The 21,083-nt window shown below is 45.0% G+C and overlaps 1 protein-coding gene across 1 annotated transcript in view; it reads right to left on the bottom strand.

Moving 5' to 3' along the window:
- Window positions 1-20,489, bottom strand: part of rin3 (Ras and Rab interactor 3) — a 35,553-nt gene extending 15,064 nt beyond the window's left edge. Inside the window, exons 1-7 of the mRNA XM_038288086.1 lie at window positions 20,306-20,489; window positions 19,951-20,064; window positions 7,945-8,395; window positions 7,728-7,839; window positions 7,575-7,647; window positions 5,276-5,367; window positions 4,308-5,205 (exon numbers count right to left, since the gene is read on the bottom strand). Of these exons, the coding sequence (XP_038144014.1) occupies window positions 4,308-5,205; window positions 5,276-5,367; window positions 7,575-7,647; window positions 7,728-7,839; window positions 7,945-8,395; window positions 19,951-19,982 (1,658 nt within the window). The 5' untranslated portion in view covers window positions 19,983-20,064; window positions 20,306-20,489. The remainder of the gene's footprint in view (window positions 1-4,307; window positions 5,206-5,275; window positions 5,368-7,574; window positions 7,648-7,727; window positions 7,840-7,944; window positions 8,396-19,950; window positions 20,065-20,305) is intronic.
- Window positions 20,490-21,083: the final 594 nt, after the last annotated feature.

Below are 21,083 nucleotides of genomic sequence, written 5' to 3'. Positions count from 1 at the left end.
AGACTGTCTACGTTCAGAATGTCTACGTTCAGACTGTCTACGTTCAGAATGTCTACGTTCAGACTGTCTACGTTCAGACTGTCAACGTTCAGACTGTCTACGTTCAGACTGTCTACGTTCAGACTGTCTACGTTCAGAATGTCTACGTTCAGACTGTCTACGTTCAGACTGTCTACGTTCAGAATGTCTACGTTCAGACTGTCTACGTTCAGACTGTCTACGTTCAGACTGTCTACGTTCAGACTGTCTACGTTCAGAATGTCTACGTTCAGACTGTCTACGTTCAGACTGTCTACGTTCAGACTGTCTACGTTCAGAATGTCTACGTTCAGACTGTCTACGTTCAGAATGTCTACGTTCAGAATGTCTATGTTCAGAATGTCTACGTTCATACCGTCTACGTTCAGACTGTCAACGTTCAGAATGTCTACGTTCAGAATGTCTATGTTCAGAATGTCTACGTTCAGACCGTCTACGTTCAGACTGTCAACGTTCAGACTGTCAACGTTCAGACTGTCTACGTTCAGACTGTCTACGTTCAGAATGTCTACGTTCAGACTGTCTACGTTCAGACTGTCTACGTTCAGAATGTCTACGTTCAGAATGTCTATGTTCAGACTGTCTACGTTCAGAATGTCTACGTTCAGACTGTCTACGTTCAGAATGTCTACGTTCAGAATGTCTACGTTCAGACCGTCTACGTTCAGACTGTCTACGTTCAGACCGTCTACGTTCAGACTGTCTACGTTCAGAATGTCTACGTTCAGACTGTCTACGTTCAGAATGTCTACGTTCAGACTGTCTACGTTCAGAATGTCTACGTTCAGACTGTCTACGTTCGTTCAGAATGTCTACGTTCAGACTGTCTACGTTCAGACTGTCTACGTTCAGACTACGTTCAGAATGTCTACGTTCAGACTGTCTACGTTCAGACTGTCTACGTTCAGAATGTCTACGTTCAGACTGTCTACGTTCAGACTGTCTACGTTCAGAATGTCTACGTTCAGAATGTCTACGTTCAGACTGTCTACGTTCAGACTGTCTACGTTCAGAATGTCTACGTTCAGACTGTCTACGTTCAGACTGTCTACGTTCAGAATGTCTACGTTCAGACTGTCTACGTTCAGACTGTCTACGTTCAGACTGTCTACGTTCAGACTGTCTACGTTCAGAATGTCTACGTTCAGACTGTCTACGTTCAGAATGTCTACGTTCAGACTGTCTACGTTCAGAATGTCTACGTTCAGACTGTCTACGTTCAGAATGTCTACGTTCAGAATGTCTACGTTCAGACTGTCTACGTTCAGAATGTCTACGTTCAGACTGTCTACGTTCAGAATGTCTACGTTCAGAATGTCTACGTTCAGACTGTCTACGTTCAGAATGTCTACGTTCAGAATGTCTACGTTCAGACTGTCTACGTTCAGAATGTCTACGTTCAGAATGTCTACGTTCAGACTGTCTACGTTCAGACTGTCTACGTTCAGAATGTCTACGTTCAGACTGTCTACGTTCAGACTGTCTACGTTCAGAATGTCTACGTTCAGAATGTCTACGTTCAGACTGTCTACGTTCAGACTGTCTACGTTCAGAATGTCTACGTTCAGAATGTCTACGTTCAGACTGTCTACGTTCAGACTGTCTACGTTCAGACTGTCTACGTTCAGACTGTCTACGTTCAGAATGTCTACGTTCAGAATGTCTACGTTCAGACTGTCTACGTTCAGACTGTCTACGTTCAGAATGTCTACGTTCAGAATGTCTACGTTCAGAATGTCTACGTTCAGACTGTCTACGTTCAGACTGTCTACGTTCAGACTGTCTACGTTCAGAATGTCTACGTTCAGACTGTCTACGTTCAGACTGTCTACGTTCAGACTGTCTATGTTCAGACTGTCTATGTTCAGACTGTCTACGTTCAGAATGTCTACGTTCAGACTGTCTACGTTCAGACTGTCTACGTTCAGAATGTGTATGTTCAGACTGTCTACGTTCAGAATGTCTACGTTCAGAATGTCTACGTTCAGAATGTCTACGTTCAGACTGTCTACGTTCAGACTGTCTACGTTCAGACTGTCTACGTTCAGAATGTCTACGTTCAGACTGTCTACGTTCAGACTGTCTACGTTCAGAATGTCTACGTTCAGACTGTCTACGTTCAGACTGTCTACGTTCAGAATGTCTACGTTCAGAATGTCTACGTTCAGAATGTCTACGTTCAGACTGTCTACGTTCAGACTGTCTATGTTCAGACTGTCTATGTTCAGACTGTCTACGTTCAGAATGTCTACGTTCAGAATGTCTACGTTCAGAATGTCTACGTTGAATCAGAACAGTGAGGATTCGAAGGGATCCAGGATGTGAGCCGATCTTTGCTTCCTCTGCCAACTTTTACGGCAATAAACGAGCATTCAAGGCCTGCAGGTGTTGAAACGTGCAGACCTGTCAGCGTGTGCAAAGCTGATCCTCAGCTCAGGTGCAGGTTGAACTGCACGGATTAAGCAGTCATTATTGTGGGTTCTTGAATAAGCAGATCCTCTTCAAATCAGCAGACTGTAGAGAATCATGGGTGGAAGAAATGCAAACAAACAGCAACCGAAAGCAAAGCGATTTCTGAAACCTACAACCGAGACCATGCTCTGTTCATGTGTCTATTTCCAGCAGGCAGGTGCAAACCCACACAAAAACTTCTGCACCACAAATGAGGTTCTGCTAGAGCTGCAGACCGTGGAGAGAGTCTGTGATCATATTTGGACTGTCAGAAATAACAGCAGTAGAATAATATGAGTATGAAAAGGCGTCTGCAGTCTGGATCAATGCAGCAGGAAGCACTTCTATAAGCTGCTAAACAATAAAACCACCATGACTGAGCTCACATATAGAAAATGTATACATAGTTCCCACACGCCTCCAACTGAACGGTAGTTATGGGCAACAGCAGCAGCCAGGACCATCATGGCTGCAGGTGTGATGTTCATCAGATCTCAGGTTGGACCCGTATGAGGCAGAGATCAGACTGCTCTGATTTCCAACCATCAGTGAAGAATGTCTGCAGCTTAGAGGATGTTTCTGATCGGTCTTTAACAGCCTAATGAGGCCCCCGTCTCACCTGGACGATTTCTCCAGCGTCTGCCGACGTCCCAGAATCTCCTAAAACGCTGCCATACCCTGAACTTTTTATGGAATCTTTCTATTCTGGGCGTAAACAGAGGATTCATAACGAGTCCAGAACTTCTGTCCAACCACAGCCTAACTTCTGCATGTAACTCACGGCAGCGTGATGCACAGGAAATGATGCGCAGTGACCTGAGGGGGGCAGCGATGCGCCTGGAGGCGCCCGGCCTGCAGAAAAAAATGTGTTTGATCGCTGTATTAACCATGCTGCTGTTTACTAACCGCCAAAAAAAAGAATAAAGAAATAAAGAAAGGAGGTTTCTGGTGTCAGCAGACTGAGCGTCATGTCTGCTAGGAAGTGTGTTGGTGGTGGGCGTGAACGCAGGGAGGATCCATCACTCACCTTCTGGCTCACCCTATGATGGGGATGAAGTCTGGAGGAGAACTGACGGTTTCCTCCTGTGAACCCCCTTTATACCAAAACGCTGCCAATACGCCATTATACAGTAGCTGGAAGGTAGAAACACGTTCAGCGCTCGTCTGGAACACGGCAGATACGCTGATATGTTGGAGAGAAGTTCTGGATAAGTTACGCAGAGGTTTAGGATCAGCTAGACGCCACGACTGATGAGGAACTGAACGGATGTCGACCATCAGATAACTGACCTGGAACTGATGGCCAGTGGATGGCAGACTTATACAAACCGTAGGCATAACCTATCCAATGTATGCCAGCGTTTTTGCCAGATGTTTCGTACATCAGACATACGCTGGTCTAAATCGTAAAGGTGTGACAGGAGCTTTAAGCAGGATAAGAAGGTTCTGGTCTCTGGCAGAATGAGATCTGGATCAGTAAGGTGACATTAAACCCTTCGATGCACCTGATGCTCAGTATAAACAGCAGCGCTGCCACCTCCTCAGCAAGAAAAGTCACTATTGGCTGTCCTAAAAGGAGCTAGATGACGTCATCGCCTACTTTGCATACCTCATGTCATCCAGCTGCAGGATATTCTAATCCCTCCAGAGAGATAGGATAGCAGGGAAGAAGAAGCAAGGAGATTCCGCGTTCAGTTAGCATAGCGCTGCTTTCTCGGAAGCGGTTTCAACAGAACGCCAGCAGCCATGCTGATGGCACATGGCGTCTGGCAGCTAAAGGGGCGGGGTCTAACAGGTTTAGGCACCTCCCATCCTACCTGTTGTTCAGTTCTTGCTCCAGGTTTGGTTCTACCTCTTCCTCAGTGCTGCTGGTGGAACAGGAATCAAGGTCGGCCCCCAGAGCGGCGCCCCCCTGTGGTGAATACAGCGACACATCTGGACGCCGAGCCGGGGAGGGAGGGGGGATTTTCGGTGGTCCACTCTGATTGGTTGGTCCTCCAGGTGTGACGGATGGTTTAGTCCTGGGAGGCGGGACGGGACGGGAGGGTCTTTTTTGTGACGGTTTGTCCTCCTTTCCCATTTTCCCCTCCTCTTCCTCCTCCTTCTCCTTGCTCCTCATCCTCTGGTCTTCATGGCGGCCGGCCTCCTGTTCAGCCTCCTCGCCCAGCAGACCTGCTACTCCTCCTGTCATCTCTTTCCTCTTCTCTCCTTCCCTCTCAGGGGCTTTTGCAGCTTCTTGTCCGTCCTCTTTGCGTAGCGAGGCACGCTGCAGAGGAGGAGGAGGAGGAGGAGGAGGAGCCCCTTTGGCCTGCTGGGGGACAGAAGGCCGCCGCAGAGGAGGGGATGTTGCCTTCCTCTCCTCTTTCAGGCTTACTGCTCCCCTTCCTCCTTCTTTCCTCTCAGACTCTGGATAAGTAGAAGCAGCAGTCTGAGCTGAGGAGGGAGAGGAGAACAGAAGGCCGGTCCCAGAACCAGAACCCAGGCTGGGGGGCCGGGGAGGGGGCCGTTTGGGGACCTTGATCTGTGCTTTTTTTGAGCTTTCCCCATTCTGCATGGAGGACATGATGTCTTCACTGAAGACGGACTCTTGCTTGGAAGCAGACAGAAGTTTTCTTTCAGGACCAGGCTGCTCCTTCACTGGGACTGGTTTGACATACAGGTAGATGTTGGGCTCAGGATTCTGGTTCTGGTTCTTCTGGTCAGACGTCCAGAAATCTGCAGCACAGAGGTTCAGTAAAGATTTACAGCCTCAGAGGAACGTTACTAAAATAGACGCTTCATCTACCTGCGCCCAGAGCAGAGACGGCCTGTAGGTCCTCTTCACTGGTCGTCATGGTAACAGATGGGGGTAACTTCAACGGCATGGCAAGAATGTCTCTGATTGGAGGATAAAAATCAGAACTGAGGATTCACCTATTTCTAGAGCTTCAGTTCACCTCAGGTCACTTTAAACAGATCATCCGGTCAGATTAAAAATTAAAGTTAAATTTTTACAGGAAATTACAGATTTTATACAACTTTGAATACAAAAGCTAGCAAATTAGCAGAAAAATGTGGCCTTTAGCTAAAGGATTAAATAAATAAAACTAAAAATGAAATATTTCCTCCAACAGTCAATTTAACTCATAATAAACATGATATAAATGCAGAACAATTATATAAAGAAAATCTGCTTGATCTGCCTTTGATCACTGACTATCTTTAAGCTTTCGTATTCATTGTCTTCTGCTTTTTCCTGAAACACATAGCGGAGGCAGCTGTCTCAGCAGGGGCTCCCAGACTTCCCTCTCCTCAGACAGTCTATGCCAGCAGGGAGACATAGTCCCTCCATGGTGTCCTGGGTCCTCCCCTGGACCTCGTCCCACTGGGATGCGCCTGGAACACCTCAGAGGGAGGCGTCCAGTATTGGCAACCGAGGCCAAGACCTTACATGTCCGTGTTGTCTTAGTCTCAAACTCTAAATGTCTTTGCCTTGTCTTGAACTCGATACTCTTCGGTCTGGGTTGGTGTGGTTTTTACTACATTGGCGTCCAGTAGGCATCTGATAAAGATGCCTGATCCTCCTCAGCTGACTCCTTTTGAGTCAGCTGAGGAGAACCACAGCAGACAGAGCAGTGTCTGGATTATGGTGGCAGCACCGATTCGTCTATCGATCCCTCTCACTGATGAACAGGACATCAGGATACTTGAACCCCTCAACTTTAGGCAGAAACTCTCTTAAAACTGAAGTGGCCAAGCCACCGTCTTCTGGTCCAGACCCTCACCCTGGACTTGGAGGATCTGCTTCTCCCTCTCATTGGTCAACATAAAACCAGGCTGAATATTTAACCTGTTTGCCCCCAATGTATGCTATAGATGTCCAAAGAAGGGAACAAGCAGAACAACATCATCAGCCCTTGGCTGGACCTAGAAATCCTGTTCATAAAGATTTCTAAAAGGAGTGCTGAGAGAGAGCAGCCCTGCTAAACACCAATATGCACCGGGAACAGGTCAGACTTAAGGCTGAACTGCGGAATAAAATACTGGTCTGGTGTTACAGAAATTATGTGGCCCCTGATAAAGGGCCCCCAGTTCTATATTCCTGGGGCACCTCCACAGGGCACCACAAGGGATGTTGCTGAACCCCTTCTCTGGGTCCATAATACACATGTGGAGTGGTTGGACAAACATCCATGAAACCTTGAGCACCCGGCAGAGTTTAGAGCCAGTCCAGTGTTCCAGAGCCCAGATGAAAATCATGCTGCTACTCCTGGAGCAGAGGTTGCACAGTCAGCCTAACTCTCCTCTCCAGCATCCTGACATCATCCTGAGAAGTGTGATCATCCAGTAGTTGGAGATGCATGTAAGCCATGATAGCCTGACGGCATCCAGAGACCTGAGGTGCTCGGGGCAGATGTTATCCAGAAATCCTTTGAGGCTGACAAATTATAAACTTTCTCCATGGCCTATTATTTAGTCTAGTCTAGTTTAGTATTTGCCTCCTTGACCACCCGGGCAGCGGCATGCTTAGCCTCGGGATACCTACTTGCTTCTGAAAGAGTCCCACAAGCTGGCCCTGGTGGGACTCCTTCAGCTTTACAGCCTCCCTTACTGAAAGGTGTCCAGCACTGGGATTTGGTGTTGCCACTGCAATAGTGTCCATCTGAGTGTCCAAGACATGTGGCTAAAGATCAGAAGATACAACTACAAAGTCATTCATCAACCTCTGACCTACTTGGGCCCAGTGGTGGACATCTTTATGCTTGAACAAGATGTCCCTTATGGATAATCCAGGACTTGGACGGAAGTCCATTAATGAAACACAGCTCAGATTCAGAGCTGGGGTCTGGTCCTCCCTAACGTGTCCTTCCACTGTTTTCCAAATTAGCATGGAGCCTCTCTCAAGGACCTGAGCCCAGTCTATGTTTGAATGTAAGCAGTTTTACTCCACCTCCAGCAGAAGCTGAGGCTACTTCTCTCCCAGACAAGTCCTGGACCTTGCTTTATTTCTGACTGCTGTTCAGTCCTTTTAGCACCAATCTTTATGCAGTTAAACCAAAAGAAAAGACAGGGTGGGTGGATGGGGGTGGATGGGGGGGTGTTACCTGCTGACACAATAGAAGGAGATCAGTTTGAAAATGTCATCAAACACCAGCGAGGATCCTTCCAGGTGGACAACTGCGAACAAGTTGATGTAGAAGTTAGTTTAGATCAGACATTACAGTGTTTTTCGTGAACTGTTATAACGGGACACGTACAGCTTTGGTGCTGATTGACTGCCACGCTGCGCACAATCGGTGCTCCAAGTTCATCTGGCAGTCGGAAGGAAATCTTGGTGACCTTTTCATCTGCGCTGTGAGCCAAGAATGTCTGCGAAAACAGCAGAACGTCATGATCCAGATGGATGTCCAAAATAACTGGTTTGGGATGTTAATTCATGATGTAGATACGGAGTCAATCTAGTGGCAGTCTTACTCCTGCTGGCTGCTTCTCTAGTAAACATAAGATCTTGTCTTGGCTCAATCCGCTGGGCCGCCACACTGAAACGCTTCCAACAAGCTTATCTATGGAGCTGAGCGGTGGAGCAGCCGGGGAGGATGGTGGGATGACGGGAGCCAGTGGGAGAAGGGGTGAAGATGGAGTGGGAGACGATGGAGATAAAGATGGAGGTGAAAAGGAGGGAATCAGATCAGATGGTTGTGGTGTAGATTGGGAGAGGACAATAGGAGAAAGAGGAGGAGGAAGAAATGGGGGAGTAGGTGCAGGAGAAGGAAGAAGTGATGCAGGGGTTGGAGGGGGTAGAGGAGGACGGGAGGGTAGCTGGGAGGGCCTCAGCATTGGAGGAGGGGGTCTGGGCCGACATGGCCTGGCAGGTGGTTGGGGGGTTGGTGAAGAGATGAGAACCCCTGTCAAAGGGCCAGTGTGGCTGTAGAGGAGAACAAACACATGATCAAATTAGAGAATTTTTTAGGTTCTTTGAGGTTTTTACAGCACTAGTGGCTCGTTTTTTGACAACAGGCTGACAGGAAAGGGGGAATGAGAGGAGAACCACAGGTCAGCGCCTGGGTCTGGGGTTAACCACTGCGTCACCGCAATATGCCCACAATAGACGCACAGTAAATCAGAATCAGACATACTTTAATAATCCCAATGGGAAATACAGTTTCAGTACAACCGTCACAATACATCACATACATTAGGGTTGGGGGTCTGAGGGTGGGGGGAGGGGTGGGGGTTGGGCAATGGATTAACTGAGGCCAAGCTGCCGGGTTCCCACCGGTTACCTGGCTGCCTAGGCCCAGGCGGTTACCTAGTGCTGCCATTGTCTCTGTGGAAAGATAGGAGCTACATTGGGGAAGAGAGAGAAAAAAAAACTTATTTCACACTTTATCCTTGACAGGATACAGTTGGAGATATCAAAAAACCTCCCACAAGAAAAGCACATGTAACACAAAACAGACATTTCAGCAGAGGCTCAGATTGGAGGCGGAGTCACATGGAGTCAATTGACTGACATCGAGACATTAGTTGTGCGCGTATGATGAGTGCGTTCAATTTGTCCATGAACGCTGACCACAGGCAATGACCTTGATGAGATGGAAGTTTATCAACAGTCACTTAGCGCATCCACAGGTGTTTGCAGGTAGGGGAGGGGGGCAGCAGACTTCTGTGCCCTTTCGCCATAACATCCAGGGGTGATTAGATGGTCGGGGGTCGAATCCAGAATAACACTTTTGTTTTGAGATCAGGCTTCACAGGAATTTCCTTCAGCCTTGACTCTTTGTCTTGCTGGCTCTTTTGTGGTGAAATGCAATATTCCAAATGTGTTGGGCTTTTCCGCCTTGAAGCGAGCGTTCACATCCAAGATGTTATCCCATCTCACCTTTGAGTTCAACCACCGCAGTCAGCCTGTGTTCAATCGCACCCAGCATGCGGCTCAGCTCCCAGTCCTGCTAATTCACAGCCTTTGTGAGGGCATCAACCACTGTATCATAAAACCAAAAATCCACACATCTTCGATATCCTCCAATGACAACGTTGTGAAACACACCATCTTCCATGCTTTCCAGGAGTCCATGGTGTATCCCACGAAGTATGTCCCAGCAGGACAGGAAGGGTCCCCTTTTCCCTGTCTTCAAGTTTAATAAATTTGATCAATTGCATTAAGAGACCAGCTGACCAGATCCATTTTTTTTTTAGTTTGGGTGGTGTGAATAGAGAGCTCAGAAAAGGACGCAGCAAAGCAGGGACAGGTAGGGAGGTGCAGGAGCAGCAGGAAAATGCGACTGCCTCCTTCGACAGTCAGAACAAAAAGGGGCAGGCACTAGAGCAGGGGTGGGCAATTCCAGTTCCTAAAGGGGCCCGTGTCCTGCAACTTTTAGAAGTGCCTTTGGTTCGACACACCTGAATCAATTAGATGACTGAGAGGACTCTGGAGGAACACACTGCATACTGGGGAGATAACTCAGCCATTTGATTCAGGTGTGTTGGACCAAGGATTGATCTAAAAGTTGCAGGATACTGGCCCTCAGGAACTGAAATTGCCCACCCCTGCACAAGAGCCTTTTACTGGCAGGCCTGTCTTAGAGGAGCAACATGGTGAGAATGAAAAAATCCAACTTTATTGTCATTCCACTGTAACAACTACAAAGCAACAAAATTAACCCTCTGCATTTAACCCATCCCCTTGGGGAGCAGTGTGGGGTTAAGGGAGTTGCTCAGGGACCCAGAGAGGCAGTCCAGGGGAGTGGGGCTTGAACTCAGAACCTCTGGAACCCAAATCCAGCTGAGGTTATACCATCGGTCTGACACACTGTCCCGGATTCCCACTTCACCTGTTTGCAAAAGGATTGTGAAAACATTTGACCAAAACAAATCCAATTAGATTTATAGTTTAGATTATTTTGCTTTTCAAAGGGGCATTGGGCCCCTCTATTGCCCCTTTTATCTTAACCCCAACCCTTACGGACTCTGGTCCAGTTGGTGGGAATGGTTTAGTTAGTTTGAGTTATTGTTAATAGATGGCTACCGTCACAGACAGAAGTCTGAACCTGCTAAATCAATCCAGAGAAGGTTGTTTGCAGCAAGTTGAAGCACTGGATTCGTTTAGGAATGAGTAAATCCATGAAGCATGATCAAACAGAAGTATATGACTCAGAGAATTAGCATTAGGTAGCTAATGCTACCTAATGCTAATTCTCTGCTACATCATACTTAGCTCCCTTATGCCGACACTATCCTATTGCTGCCTAATACCAACACTATGCTAACACTACTTTATGTTAATACTACCAAATACTAATGCCAATTTATGCCAATGATGCTTGATGATATGACAATTCAATGCCAATGCTCATTGTGCTTACACATCCTAATGCCATGACGATATAACAGTAATGCTACCTTGCGCTAATGCTACTTTATGTTAATGTTAGCTACTAATAATGCTGAATCATGCTGACCTAATCTACCTAATGCCACCTAATTAATAAAGAAAATTATTTGTATTTTTTTTTAGAAACCTTACATTTAGATGTGATTAATCTATCTCTGTTACAGGGATATGTACCTAAAGCTTTTAAGGTTGCTGGAATTAAACCTTTGCTTAAGAAACCGTCTCTTGACCCAGATGACTTGGTCAATTATAGACCTATATCCAATCTTCCTTTCTGATCTAAAATTCCTGAGGAAGTAGTTGCCAAACAAGTTTGCGATCACTTCCACCATAATGAACTTTTTGAAGAGTTTCAGTCTGGCTTTAGAGCTCATCATAGCACTTCTCTGAAAAAGAAGCTGATTAGTCAGTCACTTCATTTGGATGGGATTAAACTGATTTCAGATAATAAAGTAAAAAATCTTGGTGTTATTTTTGATCAGGACCTGTCATTTAAATCCCAGATCAAAGAGGTTTCTAGAATTTCCTTCTTTCATCTGAGGAACATTGCAAAAATGAGCAATCTCCTGTCCAGGGGTGATGCTGAGAAACTAGTCCATGCATTTGTTACTTCAAGGCTGGACTATTGTAATTCTTTACTATCAGGAAGTCCACAAACTGTAGTTAAAAGCCTTCAGCTGATCCAAAATGCTGCAGCCAGAGTTCTGATGAAAATGAAAAAGAGAGATCATATCTCTCCTATCCTGGCTTCTCTTCATTGGCTTCCTGTTAAATCCAGAATAGAATTTAAAATCCTCCTTCTCACATATAAAGCCTTAAATGGCCAAGCTCCATCTGATATCAGAGATCTGATTGTTCCTTATGTTCCTAACAGAGCACTTCGCTCTCAATCTGCAGGTTTACTAGTGGTTCCTAGAACTTCTAAAAGTAGAATGGGAGGCAGATCTTTTAGTTCTCAGGCTCCTCTCCTGTGGAACCAACTACCAGTTTTAGTCCGTGAGGCAGACACCCTGTCTACTTTTAAGGCTAGGCTTAAAACTTTCCTTTTTAATAAAGCTTCTAGTTAGAGTGGCTCAGGTTATCCTGATCTATCTCTATAGTTCTGCTGCTATAGGCTTAGACTGCTGGAGGACATAGGGACCCCTTTTTCATCATTCTGCTTCATTCTATCTCTATTCTCCCACTCTGCAGAATCTGTTAGTTCAATCTCTAACGTTCTGCTCTCTCTGCTTTTTCTCATAGTAGCTTCATCTGGTCTGTTCCTGTTTGGCTGTGACTCCATCCTGGAGAGAAATATCAGCTGTGCTGCTGCCATCAACACCTTTGTTTCTAGATGTTGGAGCTCGGCCTGTTTTCCAGTGTAGTCCTGTTTCTCTGACTGTGACTAACTGGATGTGCTCTCTTCATCCTCTGACATGGAAACCGGGGAAGTTTTAGCAGCAGTAGTTTTTCAGTATGCTCTTTTTTTGACACACAAGCATAACTTTGGTCGAGAACTAACTGCTGTTGATAATCTGAGCTATGATTAGTGAAAGCCTAAGATCAGGAGACTTAGATATAAACATGAGCCCAGAGGAACTGTTTTGAGTCTTCACTCTCCTTCTCCATCTGCTTCCATTGGAGAAGATCCATGGAGGTGTCCTACAGAGTCTGTCTTCCTGCTGTAAGTGATGACATTTTGCTGCCAACTACAGGCCGACTGCAGCGTTCAGTGGCTTTAACACCATGTCCAAACAGGAAACAACTTCTTCTGTATGTAGGTGTTAGGTAGCATCAAAAGCTCAAGTCATCCAGCAAACATGAGGAGTAAAGGTTCAATGAGAGCCAGGGAGGGCTCTAAGGGTGGAGAATGTAGCATGCTTAGTCATCCTGTTTCTGATGCTCACACCTCCGAACATCAGAGACCCGTTATCAGAAATCTGAGTTTTTAGGAGAAGGCTGAGGGAGGTCGCTTTCTGATGGTTTTATGTTAGGAGTTCTCTGATCTTCCAGTTCAGCATCAGACATTTAGACCTTAGAGGTGACTAACCTTAGGAACCGCAGGTTTTTCTCACATCAGGTTAGCATTAGGCCAGAGCTCATTTAGGACCATCAGTGTAAACGAAGAGTCAGCATGGCCTGTTCTGTCTCCACATCAAACATTTAATCTCTACAGCATAAAATATCCATTCCAGGTGAACAAATCTCCCTCAAACCAAAGCAGCTTTAGGATCTTATAGGTGGTTCAACCAATGTTTCACTCTAACAGCCTGGAAACATCACTGATCCATCTGTCCTCATCCTCTCTGTCTTCACTGAGGAACCAAACATTGAGGTAGCAGAGGTGGAGATGAACTCAGACCAAGACCAGACCAGGAGCACTTATACATAAAAGGAAAATAATATTTTATAGTTTTGTCTGCTGTTTATCAAAGCAGATCTCTGTTTTAAATCAACTTCTGGGTTTCAGTGATTCAAACTTTATAATTTTTTAAGTTTGCTTTAAAGTACATGCAAACACAGTCTTAGTTCTGATTTTTACACACTTGAAATCATTGAAAACTTGTTCATTTTAACAAAAACTAAACTGATGAGTCACAAACAAAACCCTGTCATTTCAGAAAGAAGAGTTAAAGTAAAGAGTCACTACCGGTTAGTTATTCCGGAAATGTTCAAAATCAATCCTCTGGACTTTGTTTCCTCGTTTGAAGACGTTTCTCTTCCATCCAGGAAGATTTTTCAATCCAAAATGTCAGAAATAGCGTTTAGTTCCAGGTTTTATCCAGCAGCCCAACAAAGCCTGGTTTTAGTTTAGAAAACATGCAAATAGAAACTGATGAACGGGTCCCCCCCTTTGGAATGGGGGTCGTTTGGCTTCTTTGTTAGCCTGCAATGCCCCATACCTGTCTATGTCTCTGAAAGGGGGGTCGTTAGAGGGAATAGTTGGCCTGGCTGAATAGGCGAGGTCTTCTGTTCTCCTGTAAAGGGGGTGGGGCTGCGATGATATCAGGAAGGAATCAACTCTATCGCTGCATTGAAGGTTTATAACAGCTGTGTTTATCTGACTGTGCTCATTATTATTCCTCAACTAAATGAAAAAAGTCAGAATTGATTATTATCTATTAATACATTTAATTAATACCAGCAGGTGAAATGCAGCTCCTGACTAGCTTTGAATGTGGTGATGTCATCAGTACGCTTCTGTTCCAGTTGACCCAGATTTATTCTGCTCCCGTTCTCCCCGAGTCCAGACTTTCCTGGGTTCTAGTCAAAATCGGACTTGGCGAGAACATGAGTCCGTACTCACGTTCTATTGAATTGATCAACGGCCTCAGACAGGTATGGCGCATTGCAGGCTAGCAAAGAAACAAAATGACCCCCATTCCAAAGGGGTTTTCTAAACAAAATCAAAGCTTTGTTGGGCTACCGTATAAAGCCTGGACCTAAACGCTATTTCTGACATTTTGAATTGAAAAATCTTCCTGGATGGAAGAGAAACGTCTTCAAACTTGGAAACAAAGTCCAGAGGATTGATTTGAACTCTTTTGGAATAATTGACCTGGATGACTGAGAATCTTCACCAGCATACCAGCTAGTTTAAGTCTACCAGTCTCTGGGATTGTAAATCTGATCCTCTACCTAACCCGACCGTTTCCCCCAGAAGCAAAGCGGAGGTCAGACGCTCTGCATGTGCATCAGTTGGAACAGCCTCCAGCATGAAACAGGCAGATTGATGCACAGCTGAATATTATATGTTTGTTTGCGATTTCTAGTCTTAATGAGCTGTTTGAAGAAGCTGATATTTTTGTTAACATTTTCGAACATTAGGGTCACAGACATATTGAGAACATACGTAGACATTGCATCGTTGGGTGAGAAGCGTGTCGACAGAGCGGCCATCTTAGGTCAGACCAAGCTGCTGTCAGAGACAACCAGACTGTAGAGAAGTTTAGCCAATTCTATCAGGACAAAAAGCCTTTAGTTACACACATTATAAATTTACCATTCACTATGATTTGACAAAAAATACTTTGACAATAACAAAAAATTTAAATAAATAAAAAAAAATGTAATAATAACTTTACTAAATCAGAATACAAAGTTTTCTCTATAAATCATATTACTCATTATTACAGTACAACTGTTAAAAACAAATGACAATAATAATATACTGTATACATATATATTTATATATTTTATTTTATATAAACATATAACATTTATATAATTTAATGTTATAATGTATTGATAAAAAACATTGTGTTTATCATATTAATTTTAAAATGTTTAAATAGTTTTTAATGTGAATAAATATGTGTAATTTAACAGAAAAGCCATTTTAAAATGTGTTTTGTTGTTTTAAGGCGTGATGACATGTAAGAGATTATTGCAACATTATCTTTGACTCGTCTTTCATGTGACTAAAATGAGATCTGATCATTCTGTCAGCTGTCTGAACTGTGGTCTGACCCAAGATGGCCGCCCTATAGGCACATCAAATGAAGTGTCCATTTATTATTTTCTATATGAACATATCTGAGCTAAATAACGCTAAATGTCAAACTAAGCCCCGCCCCTAACGGTACATTGATTGATTGATTGATCTCACAGTGGACAAATTGACTTATTACTCGTTACCATGGCACCGCCCACTTTGGTAGCCTTTTTTAGCAGAGAGCTCTCCTCGCAAAGCATGATGGGATTTGCTGTCACAGCGACCCGCTGTCTCCATAGGCTGTCGCTACCCGACATGGCACATGCATCGCACGGTGGAGGAGGAGTTAGGTGATCAACAGACCAAAGAGCAGTGATCACTATAGTTCACTATAGAGTCCCCGCTCTATATAGTGATGGAGGGATTTAGGGGTTAGGGCGGACGGATCTGATCAAATGGTTGCGTTGATGCAGGAGGCTAGCAGGGTCAGAATAAGCTCTGCTTTACTGGAGGAAAGGAAAGGGTTGAAATGACGTGACAGAAGGAGGAAGGAGCCGAACCAAAGAGCCTGAAACCTGGACTAGCTGTCTGTGAGGACCTGGGTCTGGGTACCGGACCGCAGCTGTGAGGGAAGGACAGAGCTAAAACTAAAACCCAGAGTCCTCCTGTCATCCAAGGAAGGAGTTGCTGACTTTGCAGCAGAACTTTGTCCTGGATGGATCTTCCTGTTCTGTTATGCTGCTGTCACCCAATCATCAAGCTTCTACAGGAAAAGAAATCAGTCAGACACAGGAAATCAGAGCAGGTCACTGCTGACATGAAAGCTGCTTCTAGCTGCCATGATGGAACCAAACATGAACATTACATCACCTGAATGGTGTCATGTTCTGGTTCTGCATTTCTAGCTTCTGCTTTTTACTCTTTCCTGACATGTTGCTCAAGGTACAAGAATGTTGCCATGGTGATAAGAGTTGACAGGCTGATCATGGGACATTAGACAGATGGATTCACCGTCTGCATATATAGGATCCTCAAGCAGCATTCGCTTCTGCTGGATGTTGACGAGTCGTTGAGTTTATTTCTCTTTGCAGGAACCAACCTTCGCACAACAATGGTTGTTTTATCTGTGTGTCTGTTCTCAATTCATTCTATTCAGTCTATTTCTATAGCTCCAATTCACATCATGTCATCTCAGGTCACTTTCCAGTTCACCAGATCATCCAGTCAGATTGATTCAAAGTTTTCTATCTAAGGAAAACCAGGTGATTGCATCGACTCATTGACTCTTCAGCAATCCCTCACACTAAGCATGCTTGTAGCGACAGTGGAGAGGAAAAACTCCCTTTGAACAGGAAGAAACCTCCAGCAGAACCAGGCTCAGTGTGAGCGGCCATCTGCTGAGGCCCACTGGGGTTCAAGGAGACAGAAGCAGACATAGAAAAAGAAGCATAGATACAAAAGGCAACTGTCAACCAGCTCCACAGGCGGCCCCGTCCAGGAAACACACAGCCAGGCAGACGAGCTCCGAGCCAGCTCCCATGTCAGAGGATGAAGAGAGCACATCCAGTTAGTCACAGTCAGAGAAACAGGACTACACTGGAAAACAGGCCAAGCTCCAACATCTAGAAACAAAGGTGTTGATGGCAGCAGCACAGCTGATATTTCTCTCCAGGATGGAGTCACAGCCAAACAGGAACAGACCAGATGAAGCTACTATGAGAAAAAGCAGAGAGAGCAGAACGTTAGAGATTGAACTAACAGATTCTGCAGAGTGGGAGAATAGAGATAGAATGAAGCAGAATGATGAAAAAGGGGTCCCTATGTCCTCCAGCAGTCTAAGCCTATAGCAGCAGAACTATAGAGATAGATCAGGATAACCTGATTATTCTGGATTAAATATGAGAAAGGTAGAAACAGGGAAGCATCAAACCATATCCAGCCAAGATGTTGGTCATTTCTCAGCACCAAACAGGGAAGATTTATCCTGTTCAGTGGAGAAGGTCCAGATAAATGTTTAGACTTAACCGAATGCTACAGCAATGGAAACCCCTGCTGATGGAAGCTCACTGGGCCTTCAAACTGCATCAGAACTAATCACACAATTCAATCTTTTTAATGTTCAAAAACCAAAACCCAGAACCTGGGCTTCAAACTGCACCGTTACACCCTGATAGGAAGGAATAAAACGCCTAAGATGTCAGAAGTCTGCATCATGTACCTGCAGCTAACAGTCCATCACTAGCACCCATTGGTCCAGATTTTTACCCAAAAGCTTTAATAATTCAAAGAAATGTAATGGTTGATGTGATTTATGAAATAAACCATCAGAGGTGCAACTATTCTGTGCTGAATGTTTAGGGGCCCTTCTGGCCCCAGATGGGGTTGAGATGGATCCCTGGAGGAGACTAATGTACGCTGTTTTAATTTATGATGAAATGCATTTTATATCTTTATGTAATGGTTCTGCTGACAGTTTGTCATCAATCTGTGGGAAGTTTAACGAGGATCAGGCATCTAGTTTCACTGTGAGTGAGTTTGTGGACTTCCTGATAGTAAAGAATTACAATAGTCCAGCCTTGAAGTAACAAATGCATGGACTAGTTTCTCAGCATCACCCCTGGACAGGAGATTGCTCATTTTTGCAATATTCCTCAGATGAAAGAAGGAAATTCTAGAAACCTCTTTGATCTGGGATTTAAATGACAGGTCCTGATCAAAAATAACACCAAGATTTTTTACTTTATTATCTGAAATCAGTTTAATCCCATCCAAATGAAGTGACTGGCTAATCAGCTTCTTTTTCAGAGGCTCTGGTCCAAAGACTATAACTTCTGTTTTGTCTGCATTCAGAAGCAGAAAGTTAAGAGTCATCCAGGTTTTTCTGTCTTCAGACATGCCTGTAATCTATGTAATGGGTTAGCTTCATCTGGATTTATAGACAGATATAGCTGGGTATCATCAGCATAACAGTGGAAATTAATCCCATGCTGTCTAATAACTCTACCAATTGGGAGCATGTATAAAGTAAAGAGAATTGGTCCTAGCACTGATCCCTGTGGTACTCCACAGGTAACCTTTGAGCGTGTTGAAGATCTATCATTAACATGAACAAACTGAATTCGATCAGATAGATAAGATTTAAACCAGTCTAGTGCTGTTCCTTTAATTCCAACAAAATATTCAAGTCTTTCTAAAAGAATATTATGATCAACTGTATCAAATGCAGCACTGAGATCCAACAGGACGAGCACAGATACAAGTCCATTATCTGAGGCCATAAGAATATCATTAGTGACTTTCACCAGAGCTGTTTCAGTGCTATGATGAGCTCTAAAGCCAGACTGAAACTCTTCAAAAAGTTCATTATGGTGGAAGTGATCGCACACTTGTTTGGCAACTACTTTCTCAAGAATTTTGGATAAGAAAGGAAGATTGGATATAGGTCTATAATTGACCAAGTCATCTGGGTCAAGAGACGGTTTCTTAAGCAGAGGTTTAATTACAGCAACCTTAAAAGCTTTAGGTACATATCCCTGTGACAGAGATAGATTAATCACATCTAAAATGGAGGAGGAGATCAAAGGGAATACCTCCTTAAATAACCTGGTTGGAACTGGATCTAACATACAAGTTGAAGGCTTAGATGAAGACAATAATTTTGCTAATTCAGAGAGTTCAACTGGATCAAAGCAGTCTAAACCCGGTTCAGATTCCATGACTACCTCAGGTACAATCGCGGATAGAGGAGTGCTTATGATCTTATTTTTAATAAGATCAATCTTATTTATAAAGAATCCCATAAAATCATTGCTGCTAAGAGCAGGTGGAATGGACGGTTCAACAGAGCTATGGCTCTGGGTGAGTTTGGCAACTGGATTAAAAAGAAATCTAGGATTATTCTTATTCTCCTCTATTACTGAGGTGAAGTATGCTGCTCTTGCTTTACAAAGGGTCCTCTTATACAGCAGTAAACTATTTTTCCAGGCTAGGAAGGACTCCCGCAGGCCTGTGGAGCGATATTTTCTCTCCAGTTTCCTAGCATTTTGCTTCAAAGTACGCAGCTCTGCATTAAACCAAGGAGCTGTGTTGTCTAAGGCAGTACCATCCAGAACCACCACCATCCAGAACCACCACCATCCTGAACCGATAGCTTTTCTGCCAGCTGAGCTTCAGGACAACCTCAGAGGTCTCTCCTCAGTCTGATTCTGACCTCTGAACCTTTTTTGTCCTCGACTCACTTCAACTTCCCTTGAAAGGATGATTTACAGCCGGCTGTAGCAGGAAAGTCCTCAGTCTGTCTGAACAATGACATTTTCTGATCAGAGAGTCGAGAGGAATGAACCATCAGCAGAGGAGCAGGGAGCTGGCTCTGGAGGTTCAGCAACCAGATCCAGCAGAAGCTTCCTGTTGACCAACTTTCAACAGAGAAGAAGAAAAGTGGATCTGATTGAGGTGAAGAAGAAAGACGCTTTTCTGGAAAACCTTCAGCTGACCTCCATGGATCCAGAGGATCTGATCTGGTCTAAGAGACCAAGAAGCTTCAAACCCTCCCAGCAGCCAGTGACCCATATTTGAACAGTGAGTCATCACATCTGTGCCCCCCCACCCCATTCCAGTGTTTGGTTCTACCAGAACTTCTCTCCACTCTGAACGGTCCGTCCATCAAACTCACCCAGAGTCCTGAGAAGCCGCGCTGGCCTCCATCACGCCTCCTCCGTCCAACGGTTCTCCTGCTCCATGGAAAACTCTGCCTCCTGGGGTTTCTTCTCCTGCTGATCGAGCAGCACTGAAACAGGGAAAACAGTAGAAGGCGGCAGGAAAATGTGAGTGTGTGTCAGCGCCCCCCCTCCCTGACTCTCTGCTCCACTTCCTGAGCTCTGTGAGGAAGGAAGAGGCCGAGCTCTTTGGTCAGACTTCCTCCGTCTGTCTCTGTCTTTCTTTCTTTCTCTCTGCAGCGTTTCCTTCTCTGGGTCTCTGTCCAAAACTTCACTTCCTTTTACAGAATCATCAGAATTAACTTCCTGCACCTTTAAATCATAAAGCCTTCTGCTGAAACTCAGCCCCTCTAACATGCTCCTTCCCCTCCTCCCCTTTGCTTTTAAAGTTTTCCAGATGCCTCCTTCCAGACTGAGGAATGTCCTCCACGCCTGCTGCAGGGCGGACGCTCAGCTTGCCTCACAGCTCGACGCGTCTTCAACGCAGAACAAATGAGGAAGACCTTAACATGGCTGCTGACCCAGAGGACGCGGCCCACCAAACCACAGAAACACGCCTCTCCCTCCAAACCAAATATGCTTCCTATTAATAATTCCTAGTATGAAGAACACTAAAGTGCTGCTATAGTGAAGGCTTCAGGAGGAATTTGCATGCACCCCCCCTTCATACACACCAAAGAGCAGCCCAATGAGGTGTCTGCAGCTGCTTCCTGTGTGAACACCACTTGTTATGCTGTGCACGCTCTGCCGGTGGACCCCCAGCGGTCCTGCTCAATCAAACATGACAACCAGGTGTGAAGTGACCTGATCTGATGCCGAGCTGGCAGCCAGTCACCACCAGAGGGAGCCAGAGAATGGAGTCTGTCCACTTTGACCTCAGCTCTCTCTGTGCCCTGACCTCTGGCTGGTTGACCTGATCTGACCTTACCTGCAGCCTTCCTGTTCTCCTGAAGATGATCCACCTGCTTCTATCTCTCCTAGAGCTTTACTGGGACAGCATGGTGGCCTGGTGGTTTCGGCATAGAGCTGGGAATCCAGAGGTCCACTCCCAGAGCCTGCCACTCTGAGTCACCTAGCCAGCCCCTTAACC

The sequence above is a fragment of the Cyprinodon tularosa genome, unplaced genomic scaffold (genome assembly GCF_016077235.1).
Source record: "Cyprinodon tularosa strain WSP-4 unplaced genomic scaffold, ASM1607723v1 ctg1066, whole genome shotgun sequence".
Lineage (NCBI taxonomy): Eukaryota > Metazoa > Chordata > Actinopteri > Cyprinodontiformes > Cyprinodontidae > Cyprinodon > Cyprinodon tularosa.
This window is presented reverse-complemented; position numbering and strand designations above follow the sequence as displayed.